Genomic DNA, 14006 nt, shown 5'->3' with positions numbered 1-14006 from the left:
GCTCTATGATTTTTCCTGCCAAAGTGCATAACCTCACACTTTCCAGTATTGTATTCCATCTGCCAAATCTCTGCCCACTTACTTAGCTTATGTCCCTTTGCAGGTTATTTATGTCCTCCTCACTCAGTACTTTCCCTCCCATCTTGGTATCATCTGCAAACTTTGATATGTTACACTCGGTCCCCTCCTCCAAATCGTTAATATAGATTGTAAAGAGTTGGGGACCCAGCACTGACCCCTGCGGAACACCACTAGTTACTGATTGCCAGTCTAAGAATGAACCATTTATCCCAACTCTCTGCTTTCTGTTAGAGAGCCAATCCTCCATCCATGCCAGAATATTACCCCCAATCCCGTGATTTTTTATCTTGAGCAATAATCTTTTGTGTGGCACCTTGTCAAATGCCTTTTGGAAGTCTAAATACACTACGTCCACTGGTTCCCCTTTATCCACCCTGTATGTTACTTCCTCAAAGAACTCAAGCAAATTTGTCAAACATGACTTCCCCTTCATGAAACCATGCTGAGTTTGTCCTATTAAATTATGTTTATCCAAATGTCCCGTTACCGTCTCCTTAATAATGGACTCTAACATTTTACCAACCACAGATGTTAGGCTAACAGGTCTATAGTTTCCAGCCTTCTGCCTACTACCCTTTTTAAATAAGGGTGTTACATTACATTAGGGAAGGAAATCTGCTGTCCTTACCTGGCCTGGCCTATTTGTGACTCCAGACCTACAGCTGACTCTTAACTGCCTTCTGGCCTAGCAAGCCACTCAGTTGTAACAAACCGCTACAAAACACAATAATAAGAATGAAACCAGACGGATCACCCGGTATTGACCTCAGCACAGCAATGGCACACCCATCCTCCTCACCAAGATCTGGGGACTTGTGCCAAAATTGGGAGAGCTGTCCCACAGACTAGTCAAGCAACAGCCTGACAGAATCATACCTTTCAGTCAATGTCCCAAACTCCTCCATCACCATCCCTGGGTATGTCCTGTCCCACCGGCAGGACAGACCCACCAGGGGTGGCAGCACAGTGGTATACAGCTGGGAAGGAGTGGCCCTGGGAGTCCTCAACATTGACTCTGGACCCCATGACGTCTCATGGCTTCAGGTCAAGCGTGGACAAGGAAACCTGCTGATTACCACCTACTGCCATCCCTCAGCTGATGAATCAGTACTCCTCCATGTTGAACACCACTTGGAAGAAGCAATGAGAGTGGCAAGGGCACAGAATGTACTCTGGGTGGGGGACTTCCATGTCCATCACCAGGAGTGGCTCGGTAGCACCATTACTGACCGAACTGGCTGAGTCCTGAAGGACATAACTGCCAATCTGGGCCTGCGACAGGTGGTGAGAGAACCAACAGGAGGGAAAAACCTACTTGACCTCATCCTCACCAATCTACCATTCACAGATTCATCTGTCCATGACAGTATTGGTAGCAGTGACCACCGCACAGTCATTGTGGAGATGAAGTCCTGTCTTCACGCTGAGGACACCCTCCGTCGTGTTGTGTGGCAATTCCACCGTCCTAAATGGGACAGATTCAGAACAGATCTAGCAACTCAAAACTGGGTGTCCATGAGGCGCTGTGGGCCATCAGCAGCAGCAGAATTGTATTCCACCACAATCTGTAACTTCATGGCCTGGCATATCCCTCACTCTACATTACCATCAAGCCAGGGGACAAACCTGGTTCAGTAAGGAAAGGAGTGTAGAAGAGCATGCCAGGAGCAGCACCAGACGTACCTAAAAATGAGGTACCAACCTGGGGAAGCTGGAACACAGGACTACATGCATGCTATAGACAGGGCTAAGTAATCCCACAATCAATGGATTAGATCAAAGCTCTGCAGTCCTGCCACATCCACTCCTGAATGGTGGTGGACCATTGAACAACTAACGGGGGGAGGAGGAGGCTCCATAAATATCCCCATCCTCAATGATGGTGGAGCCCAGCACGTGAGTGCAAAAGACAAGGCTGAAGCGTTTGCAACCATCTTCAGCCAGAAGTGCCGAGTGGATGATCCATATCGGCCTACTCCTGAGGTCCCCACCATTACAGAAGCCATTCTTCAGCCAATTCAATTCACTCCACGTGCTATCAAGAAACGGCTGAGCGCACTGGATACAGCAAAGGCTATGGGCTCCGACAACATCCCTGCTATCGTGCTGAAGACTTGTGCTCCAGAACTAGCTGTGCCTCTAGCCAAGCTGTTCCAGTACAGCTACAACACTGACATCTATCCAACAATGTGGAAAACTGCCCAGGTATGTCCTGTCCACAAAAAGCAGGACAAATCCAACTCGGCCAATTACCGCCCCATCAGTCTACCCTCAATCATCAGCAAAGTGATGGCAGGTGTCATCGATAGTGGTATCAAGCAGCACTTACTCACCAATAACCTGCTCATCAATGCCCAGTTTGGGTTCCGCCAAGACCACTTGGCTCCTGACCTCATTACAGTCTTGGTCCAAACATGGACAAAGGAGCTGAATTCCAGAGGTGAGGTGAGAGTGACTGCCCTTGACATCAAGGTAGCATTTGACTGAGTGTGGCATCAAGGAGCCCTAGTAAAACTGACGTCAATGGGAATCTGGGGGGAAAACTCTCCACTGGCTGGAGTCATACCTAGCACAAAGGAAGAATGTTGTGGTGGTTGAAGGTCAATCATCACAGCCCCAGGACATCGCTGCAGGAGTTCCTCAGGGCAGTGTCCTAGGCCAAACCATCTTGACCTTACCTCCAACATAAGGTCAGAAATGGGGATGTTCGCTGATGACTGCACAGTGTTCAGCGCCTTTCACAACTCCTCAGATAATGAAGCAGTCCATGCCCGCATGCAACAAGACCTGGACAACGTTCAAGCTTGGGCTGATAAATGGCAGGTAACATTTGTGCCACAGAAGTGCCAGGCAATGACTATCTCCAACAAGCGAGAGTCTAACCACCTCCCCTTGACATTCAACGGCATTACCATGGCCGAATCCCCCACCATCAACATCCTGGGGGGTCACCATTGACCAGAAACTTAACTGGACCAGCACATAAATACGGTGGCAACAAGAGCAGGTCAGAGGCTAGGTATTCTGCGGCAAGTGTCTCGCCTCCTGACTACCAAAGCCTTTCCACCATCTACAAGGCAGAAGTAAGGAGTGTGATGGAATACTCTCCACTTGCCTGGATGAATGCAGCTCCAACAACACTCAAGAAGCTCGACACTATCCAGGACAAAGCAGCCCGTTTGATTGGCACCCCAACCACCACCCTAAACATTCACTTCTCCACCACTGGCGTACCGTGGCTGCAGTGTGTACCATCTGCAAGATGCAAAGCAGCAACTCGCCAAGGCTTCTTCGGCAGCACTTCCCAAATCGCGACCTCCACCACCTAGAAGGACAAGGGCAGCAAGCGCATGGGAACACCACCACCTTCAAGTTCCCCTCCAAGTGACACACCATCCTGACTTGGAAGTATATCGCTGTTCCTTCATCGTCGCTGGGTCAAAATCCTGGAACTCCCTACCTAACAGCACTGTGGGAGTACCTTCACCACACGGACTGCAGCGGTTCAAGAAGTTGGCTCACCACCACCTTCTCAAGGGCAATTAGGGATGGGCAATAAATGCTGGCCTTGCCAGCGATGCCCACATCCCATAAAAACGAATTAAAAAAAAAACAAATTCACCACAACATTCCTACAGCTAGCGATGTGCTCAATCACACCCTCACCTCCACCTTTAATACCCAAGTCCCCATTATCACACAGAATCACAGAAACCCCACAGTGCAGATAGAGGCCATTTCGGCCCATCGAGCCTGCACCGACACATATCCCACCCGATCCCCGTAACCCCTACACCAACACATATCCCACCCTATCCCCGTAACCCCACGTATTTAATTCCCCTAACACTAAGGGTCAATTTATCATGGCCAATCAACCTAACCTGCACATCTTTGGACTGTGGGAAGAAACCGGAGCACCCGGAGGAAACCCACGCAAACACAGGGAGAATGTGCAAACTCCACACAGACAGTCGCCCGAGGCCGGATTCGAACCTGGGTCCCTGGCGCTGTGAGGCAACAGTGCTAACCACTATGCCACCGTGCTGCCCCATTACTCTATCTCACCCTGGTCATTCTCCTGGTACGGCCCTCATCTCCACTCCTTTAAGTCTAAGGGATGCAGACTTGACTGTGTATGGCGGACAACTGGTTTAGCTATTCATCGCCAGATAGGCTGGACCTCATAAAGCTCTATCGGGTCCTGCTCTCACTACCAAAGCGACTCACTATTCCAGCATCATTTCGGAATGCAAAGATAACCCCGACTTCTCTCCACTACAAACCGGCTTCTCAAATTTTTCTCCCCTGCCTCCGCCACCCTCACCTTAACAAGTGTGAGGAGCTCATGGACTTCTTTGAAACTAAGATGGAGACCATCCGTTTAGCTGCCTCTGCCGCTTCCCTCCCTTACCCTAGCCCACTGGTCCAAACCTCCCCTAAGGTTCCGCCCTGCCCTAGCCCTGAACTCATATCTTTCTCTAGTTACTCTCCTAATTCCCCTTAAGCCCTCTCTGAACTCATCTTGTCCATGAGACCGACCGACCTGCTCGCTCGACCCTATTCCCACCAAACTGCTGACCACCCAGCTTCCCTTCCTGGCCCCCATGTTAGCTGATATTGTTAATGGTTCTCCTCAGGTACTGTCTCCCTCCCCATCAAATCTGCCGTCATCACCCCGCTCCTCCAAAGACCTACCCTTTACCCCTCTGTCCTCGCAGATACCCTCCCACCTCCCTTTACTCTCCAAAGTCCTTAGATCGAGTTGTTTCTACTCTAATCCCTGCCCATCTTTCCTGGAACTCCATGTTTGAATCCCTGCAAACAGGTTTCCGCCCCTGCCACAGCACTGAAACAGCCATTATCAAAGTCATAAATGACATCTTATGTGACTGTGAACATGGTAAACCATCCCTCCTCATCCTTCTCAACTTGCCTGTAGCCTTTAACGTGGTTGACCAAACAATCCTCCTCCAAAATCCAGCTGGGTGGGACTACATTCGCCTGGTTCCATTCTTATCTATCCAGTTGTAGCCAGAGAATCACCTGCAATGGCTTCTCTTCCCGCTCTCGCACCGTTACCTCTGGAGTCCCCAAAGGATCTATCATTGTCCCCCTCCTATTTCTCATCTACATGCTACCCCTCGGCGACATCACCAGAAAACACAGCATCAGGTTCCACATGTACGCTGACGACCCCCAGCTCTACCTCGCCACCACCTCTCTTGACCCCTCCACTGTCTTTAGTTTGTCACACTGGTTGTCTGACATCCAGTACAGGATGAGCAAAAATTTCCTCCAACTAAATATTGGGTAGACCAAAGCCATTGTCTTCAGTCCCCGTCACAAACTCCATTCCCTAGCCACTGCTTCCATCCCGCTCCCTGGCAACTGTCTGAGGCTGAACCACACTGCTCGCAACCTTGGTGTCATATTTGACCCCGAGATGAGCTTCTGATCACAGATCCGCGCCATCACTAAAACCGCCTACTTCCACCTCCATAACATCACCCAACTCCACCCCTGCCTCAGCTCATCAGCTGCTGAAACCCTCCTCCAGCCTTTGTTACCTCGAGATTTTACTATTCCAACTCTCTCCTGGCCGGCCTCCCATCTTCCACCATCCATAAACTTCAGCTCATCCAAAAACTCTGCTGTCCGTATCCTAACTCGCACCAAGTCCCATTCACCCGTCACCTCTGTGCTCGCTGACCTACATTGGCTCCCGGTTAAGCAACGCTTTGATTTTAAAATCCTTATTTGTTTTCAAATCCCTCCATGACCTCGCACCTCCCTATCTGTAACCTCCTCCAGCCTGTCAACCCTCCAAGTTCTCTGCACTCCTCCAATTCTGGTCTCTTGCATATCCCTGATTTTAATCACTCCACCATTGGCAGCCGTGCCTTTAGCTGCCTCGGCCCTAAGCTCTGTAATTCCCTAAACCGCTCCGCCTCTCTACCTTTCCTCTTCCTTTAAGACACTCCTTAACACCTACCTCTTTTGTCCTAATATGTGTCGGTGTCAAATTTTGTTTGATAAAGCTCCTGTGGCATGCCTTGGGACGTTTTACTACGTTAAAGGCGTTATGTAAATACAAGTGGTTCTTTTGCTGCCATGTCATTGTGCCTCATTGTGATGTCATGTCATTGTGCCTTATTGTGATGTCGTGTCATTGTGCCTCATTGTGATGTTGTGTCATTGTGCCTCATTGTGATGTCGTGTCATTGTGCCTCATTGTGATGTCATGTCATTGTGCCTCATTGTGATGTCATGTCATTGTGCCTCATTGTGATGTTGTGCCTCATTGTGATGTCATGTCATTGTGCCTCATTGTGATGTTGTGTCATTGTGCCCCATTGTGATGTCGTGTCATTGTGCCTCATTGTGATGTTGTGTCATTGTTCCTCATTGTGATGTCGTGTCATTGTGCCTCATTGTGATGTCGTGTCATTGTGCCTCATTGTGATGTCGTGTCATTGTGCCCCATTGTGATGTCGTGTCATTGTGCCTCATTGTGATGTCGTGTCATTGTGCCTCATTGTGATGTCATGTCATTGTGCCTCATTGTGATATCATGTCATTGTGCCTCATTGTGATGTCATGTCATTGTGCCTCATTGTGATGTTGTGCCTCATTGTGATGTCGTGTCATTGTGCCTCATTGTGATGTTGTCATTGTGCCCCATTGTGATGTCGTGTCATTGTGCCTCATTGTGATGTCGTGTCATTGTGCCTCATTGTGATGTCGTGTCATTGTGCCCCATTGTGATGTCGTGTCATTGTGCCTCATTGTGATGTCGTGTCATTGTGCCTCATTGTGATGAAAATGTCATTGTGATGTTATGTTATTGTGCAATCAATTGCATTTTTGAAGTAAAAATCTAATTTCAAAAAAATCAAAAGGGCATTGCAAATGTTCCCTCTGTAGCAGTTCAGTGCTTTTAATGCTTTAACAGTTTGAAGTTAAACTATGGGCTGATACAGTCCTAACAACTAGTTAATTAGGAAGTGGTTTAATTTTGTGTGGGGTGTGGTTTTTTTCCTCCTCTTTGAGTGGAGGTGAACATAAACCAGTGTTCCTGCTTTATACTTAAAGTCGATTTTTTGTTAAAATTAATGAGAGGAAATAATGCTGTCCTAGTTGACTCAGAATACTTTAAATTAGGTCTAAGCGAACGAAGGCTTCAATAATAGAGGACAATCTGGGTGAGTTCTGCCTGATTGGTCAGCTAAATTGGGTAGATCTTGAGACGATAGAAACATTCTTTCTTCCAAATCAACGTTGGGGTCGTTGGCGGCTGGAACATTTAGAATTGATTTCCATCATAGTTCCAAAAGTACAGCATTAACACTGCTAATGTGGGGATAACTTCGACATAGGCATCTCTGAGAGGTGGTCTCGCATCATGCTATCTGTGCCAGTTCCTTGAAATCTCAGCTTTTATTTATCTTTTCTAAATCTGGTCTGTTGGTCTGCCATTCAGTTTTCTTCTCAATGAAAATGGCTAAGTGCTAAGTGTCTCCTCAGTCAGAAGAATGTAGACCAGCAGCATGGGAGACTAGTAAATAACATTCTTTGCATATGCTCGACTGTACATTGCATGAAACTTTGTGGTATTCTCTCCCTGTCCACCTAGAGCAATGTACAACCACTTTAACATGTCACTCCCTGCTCAAGCCACTGGATAAATGGTGCCAATACTTATAGCATGAGTATAAGAAAATAATCACAGTTCCTGCACTTGAATAACTTTGGCAGAGGAGAGACACAAATAACAAAAACTGACCGTGCAGTCTGCAGTGCTACATGAATGGCATCATTTAAGGAGCATCATTACAATTGACCTTTGAAGGCGGTAACAGAAGTTCTTTACTTAAGCTTCACCCACGCACTGTTGGAATGAAGCTGAGTTTAATGTTGCTAGTACAGAGCAGAAGTGTCCAAGCTTCTCTTTTATCACTGGCCCTTAGCTGCCTACCATGGAACCTCGGGAATCACTTTTATAAAGTATCATTATGATTATGCAGTTAAATGATTGTTTTTTTGCCAACATTAAAGAGTTGGAAAAGACTGAAAGACAATGGGGTAGATTTTGACTCTGCGTTAGCGAATTAGCAGCCTGTTTTACATCTCTCCCGATTTAAGTCAATGGAAATAAAAACAGAGAAAGATGTAGAACGGGCTGCTGACTCGCTATCACCTGTTTTACACTATCGCACAAAGTCAGAATCTACCCCAATATCCTTTTAAAGTTGCCAAGAATAATAAACACTCAGTTGAGACCTAACAGTAATGCCACTTGTATCTGCAACCTTTAGGCGTGCATTTACGAAAGCAGCATTCCTACACAAGTTCCAGCATGAAATGCCGTTAGTGTGAGGTTACATTCCATGAGCACTATGCACTTATCCAGCACCAAAAGACCCACAAGAATGAGAAACGCTTCAAGTGTGACCAGTGTGATTATGCATGCAAACAGGTATACTGCTCACGAGTTTTCAGGTATAGTCTACTCCAGATATATATGTATTGGTTCAGTACAGGAAACTTTGTGCTATCCGGCACCGACGGGACTGAGCTGTTGCCGTTCCCTCAAAACTGCTGGACAAACCAGCGCTAATGTTGAAAGATACGGAAGCTTTTGAGCTCCGTATCTGTCAACAAACCCTGTTGCTTGCTTCTAAACAGTCCAAGCGTCTCTGTAGCTTAGCAACAGCTTCAGCAGACCTTGCAGAGCTTGACTGTTGAGAAAAAAGCAACGAGAAGAAAAAAAAACTAACGAAAACGGCTCCTGATTTTTGATGGTGGCTCGAGCATTCCGGACAGTTAGCCTCCGGATAACACAAAGTTTCCTGTAAATAAAATAATTTCAGGATCCCAAACCAATCTCTGTATGTTCCTGTACACTCGGCTGCTGTTAACCATGTAGTGATCAATTTGTGATGCTGCAGATTTAGCCAGAAAAGAAAGCTCAAACTTTCTTGAGGGAGGCGACCATCCAGTGTGTGCCGTCAGACTATTCAACTGCAGGGGTTTCATAGCCATGTTTGATTCTGTTCTCATCGACAGCCACACACACACACTTGTTACAGATGGTCACTGGATGGTGGACATGAGCGAGAGCACAGCTGACTGATTTTTCACTTCTCTACCCAGGGGTATTGAGCCACTGGAAGAAGCCTCTCATTTTACCTGTTGATGATTAAAAGGGGCTAATAGTGACGTTCACACATTTGATCTTTTGACTATTGAATGCAGGAATACTACACAAGAGTTGCAGGCTGGCTATTATACCGCTGCAGTCTTGATCCAGATCTCTAATGTGCACACAGTTTTTGGTTTTGTTATTATTCCTGTTCAGTCTGGTGATTTTAAACTGTCTTTTCACTCATCCCCTTCTAAATTTAAGGCTATGCCTTAATTAGATTTTGAAAAAGTACCAAAGGAAAAATTATCATTGGGCCCCATCTGCAGGCCATGTCAGGCATTCCCAGTAGATGAACCATAGAAGTTTACAGAGCAGAAAGAGGACTATCGGCTTATCGTTGTGTGCTAGACAATCATAGACTAACTAATCCGTGTCCTGCTCTCTTCCCCATTGACCTGTATCTTCGGTTTCAAATCCTAATCTAGTCGTCTTAAATGACACAGCGGTGTCTGCCTCAATTACTCCCCTTCAAAGCTCCAACAACTCTGCATAAAGAAATTCCTCCCAAACTCTCTGTTCATGCTCAGTAATTATTTTAAATTGATGATTCCTTGTCTCTGACTCCTCAGTCAGAGGAAGTAGCCTTGCTCGTTCGCCCTGTCAAAACCAATCATAATTTTAAAAACCTCCATTAAATCTTCTCTTAGCCTTTTTACTCCAATGGAAATAGTTGTAGTATCTGAAATGTTTTCCTTTATAACTATGTCAATGATACCAGCCCTGTGCCAAATACCCCTAAAGAGTTAAAAACATAAAGTACTGGAAATACCCAACAGGCCTGTCTGTCTGCACCTGAAAGAAAGGATGATGTGCATTTATGCAGTACTTTAGCACATCTCTCTGAAACACCTCACAGTGCTTTGCATACAATGAATTACTTTGAAGTGGATTGCTATTTGGGCAAATGTAGGGTCATCACCTGAAACTTTAACCCGTCTTTTCTCTTTCTGATGTTACCTGACCTGCTATGTATTTCCAGAAATTTCTGTTTTTATTCCACATTTCCAGCATTCAGTTTTTTCTTTAATTCCTATAAACCAATATGATTTTGTAGCAGTCTATCATTAGTGATCACTGTTCTTGTTTTGTGCACAGAAACGTCACATGATAATGCATAAGCGTATCCACACTGGGGAGAAGCCATTCAGCTGCCCCCAGTGCGATAAGAAATTCAGACAGAAGCAGCTCCTGGATTTGCATTTCAAGAAGCATCATGATCCCGGTTTCATCCCAGAGGTGTACATTTGCTCCTGGTGTTGTAAGAGCTTCACTCGCAAGGTAGCTGCTTGTGTTTTGCCTTTGTCATACAGTGTAGGGCCTGTCTAAATATCTGTCACATCAGGCAGTCTGCAGTGCACGCACGAATCAAGGGAGTGACAACCAAGGAGTAACCTGTATTACTCTTGCCCCTGGAAAGGGAGCATCAGCTGGACAGGATGCACAGCATTCGCTGGGAAGTAGAGTTCCTTTGTTTGTAAAGAGCCGCATACGTCGGCATCAGACTCTTCATTATCAACTCCATTGTGCAGCACTCTGTGATGCCTCAATAGTTGAAGGAGAAGAAACACTGGATCCATAGGTCTTAGGAGAACGGGGCTATCCTCTGCATTCGTGGCTGCTGACGCCATTAAGAAGCCCCTAATAGCAGAGGAGCACATGGTCCTGGACGCCTAAACCTTTGTTTGCTGATCCTTGGCTGCAGATAAACATAATGGACGATCGGGAGAAACCCCACTCTGCAGATAAAGTCAGTGGAACCCGCGAGTTATGTTAAAATTACCCCTCCAAGGAGTCCTAATTCTTGAGTGTCTCATATGTCAGGAGCTTGTTCATTAAAATAAGTTAGTGGGTACTTGGAGTTTTAATAATGAACTTGAAAATCTTAACGTACTGATATATTAAAAAAACACGAGTTAGATATTTGAGGGTAGAATTACTTAGGCAGTAGCGCTGAACGGGTGATATCGAAACGGTCGCTTGTTGTACACCCCGCCTGATGCTCAGTTCTGCTGAGGTCAATGGAACTGAATATTGGGAAGGGTGTATAACAGGCACCCCATTCGATTCTGCCCATTTTGTGTTACTGCTCTTGACGAATTTCTACTCCTTGTTATTAGTTCAGATCTGTAAGCCATTTGAGCATCACCACTTTTGGTGTGCAACACTGTCTGAATCACCCAGTTTTCTATTTACAACTCCTGCTCATCCCCTTTTGCTCACTATCCCATTGTATATTTAGTTTTTTATTTAATGTCCTGAATAGAGACGGCAGTGGAAGTGAAGAAAGAGTGACCTATGTGATTTCAACAAAACTATGTTCCTTTATCAGAATGTGATGAAGAAGCATGCTGAGAAGTGTGGGAATGAGACAGCGCGAGAGGGAGATGCAACGATGCTGGTAAAGAAAAGTAAGAATAACAAGATGAAGCTGGATTCCAGAAACTCCAATGAAGAAAAAGGAGGTACATTTTGTTAAGCTGGAACCAGAATAATTATTTGAACTTGCCCTGTTACGGATGATTAGTCATCAAAGGAAAACAATATTCTTTTTGCATTGCTGTGAGTAGCGTACTCTTCGTGTTTATCTCCGGTCTGTGGTGGGTAAAGGTCCCCTCCAAGTCACACACCATCCTGACTTAGAAATATATCGCCAATTCTTCATCGTCGTTGGGTTAAAATCCTGGAACTCCCTCCCTAACAGCACTGTGGGAGCACCTTCACCCCACGGACTGCAGCAGTTCAAGAAGGCGGCTCACCACCACCTTCTCAAGGGCAACTAGGGATGGCCAATAAATGCTGGCCATGCCAGCGATGCCCACTTCCCATAAATGAATTAAAAAAAACATGCTTAATCCTTTTAAGATGGCCTTACTGTTGTAATGTTGCTCATGTAGCTCTCCACTCTCCCGTGCTGTACATAGATATCACCCCTCTGGACTGTAGTACCCAAGAATTTCCCCCTTTGTTAGCACAGGTGTGGTCTCTACAGGTTCCTGTGATTCAGTGAGGGAATCCTGTATCGTAGCATTGGTTCCCGTCGATTCATGTCTTCCCATTCATCACCAAGCAAGTAAAAAGGTGAGTTGCCAGCCCGCATCCAAGAATTGGCAACAGGTGAAAGTGGTGCAAAGTAATAAATTTTATGTGATCTACTAAAGAAGGGAAACGTCACAATATAACATTTTATCATACATCCATGTGCATACCCTTGGTGAACTACAAAGCTTCACTCTTCCATTTCCTACCACTCCTACGTGATGCAACCCCTGTGGCTTCAGCAGACTCGGCCATCGGGACACAAGGCTGCATGGCGGGTACTGACTGAAGGTGGGGGCAAGGTGGTGGGGAGGCGGGGGGGCAATGTTGGACAGTGTGCTTGGAAGACCTGTCAGTACATCGCACATTTTCTGGTACTCCTCGATGATTCTCCTTTTCATTGACGGCCCCCGGAGGTACAGCATCTGTAACCAGCTGAGCAGAGCTTGGTGAGGGCTACGCCTTCCAGTGCGACACTCCACAGCTGTCCCTGCCACCACTGTCTGCTCTTGCTCACTTGTGAAGTGTGAGCCACCAAGTGAAAACCCAACTATCTGTCTAGCTGGTCTCACCGAAGTATGAGTATCTGAGCTGGTGCATGGTAAGCATGAGTCCTGTGAGGGAGCACCCTCAGTTAGAATCAGCTCCTCTGAGGATTTGTCGTCTGTGAAGTCCATGGGCTCCTGCTGCACGCTCGAAGGCCCCATCGGAGAGAAAAGATAGTACTGGCAAGGTAAGAATGTTGCAACATATCATTATGAAGATGATCATATTTCACTCGCTGCTGAAATTAAGTCACCATGACTGAGTATTGTATGACATGTGTGTGCATTATATTTCATTCTGTCACCAGGTAGCTGGGAGGTCGCCATCTCTCCATCTCCGATGGCCAGGGACGCCAAGACGCCACTGATCTCTGGCGCTTCCTCCTCACCAGTTGTCAGTTGTGAGATTTGTGGAGGCCCACGTCCGGTTCTCTCCCTCTTCCTTGTGTTTTTTACTCTGTTCTCCTGCAACGGGGGAAAGCGCAAACCTATGAGTGACTGTAATGGCGTGTGTCCACCTGATGGATGGAGTGCATTTGGTGAGGGTGCATAAGGATGAGGGTTAGTGGCAGTGGCGGATGGATAGATGGGGATGTGAGGAAGTGTATAGAAAGAGATGAGTGCGCTTGCATGACAAGTGGGTGTGAGGAGTGATGTGATGGCGTAGGCATGAGAAGGCAGAGTGGGGAGTGGGGGAGGTTGATGCACACAGCAGGATGTAAGTGAATGTGCAACTGTACTCACCTTTCCTGACCTGCTTAGGTCATTGAAGTGCTTCCTGCACTGAATCCAGGAACGTGGCACAATGCTCCTGCTGCTGGCCTCCTGGGCCACCTCCAGCCATGCCTTCATTGTGCCAGCAGCAGGTTTCTTCCTCCCGTTGCTCGGGAAGAGTATCTCTCTCCGGCTCCTCACTGCCCCCAGCAGCACATCAAGGGAGGTGTCATTAAAGCAGAGTGCAGAATTTTGACCATCCTGAATCCATTGTCAATGTTCTTCCTCTGTTGCTTCCAACTCCTAACTTATCCAAATTCCTCATTTGGACTGGCCCTTTAAATACTAATGTTGAGATTGCATAACTTCCTTGCTTTTGTACTCTAAGACCCCGATATTAACTGCGAGGGGTGCATTGTGAG

General features: G+C 46.5%; 1 protein-coding gene across 2 annotated transcripts in view; it reads left to right on the top strand.

The window, feature by feature from the left end:
- Window positions 1–7483: 7483 nt before the first annotated feature.
- Window positions 7484–14006, top strand: part of LOC147108508 (zinc finger and BTB domain-containing protein 41-like) — a 29157-nt gene continuing 22634 nt past the window's right edge. For both annotated transcript variants that reach the window (XM_086005159.1, XM_086005160.1), the window contains exons 1-2: window positions 7484–10567; window positions 11619–11751. In XM_086005159.1, coding sequence (XP_085861285.1) covers window positions 10394–10567; window positions 11619–11751 — 307 coding nt within the window. In that variant the 5' untranslated portion in view covers window positions 7484–10393. The remainder of the gene's footprint in view (window positions 10568–11618; window positions 11752–14006) is intronic.

Source organism: Somniosus microcephalus, chromosome 13, assembly GCF_052327205.1.
Source record: "Somniosus microcephalus isolate GS21.2 chromosome 13, FLI_Smic_1.0, whole genome shotgun sequence".
Taxonomy (NCBI): Eukaryota; Metazoa; Chordata; class Chondrichthyes; order Squaliformes; family Somniosidae; genus Somniosus; species Somniosus microcephalus.
Note: the sequence above shows the minus strand (reverse complement) of the source record. Positions and strands in the feature narration are given on the sequence as shown.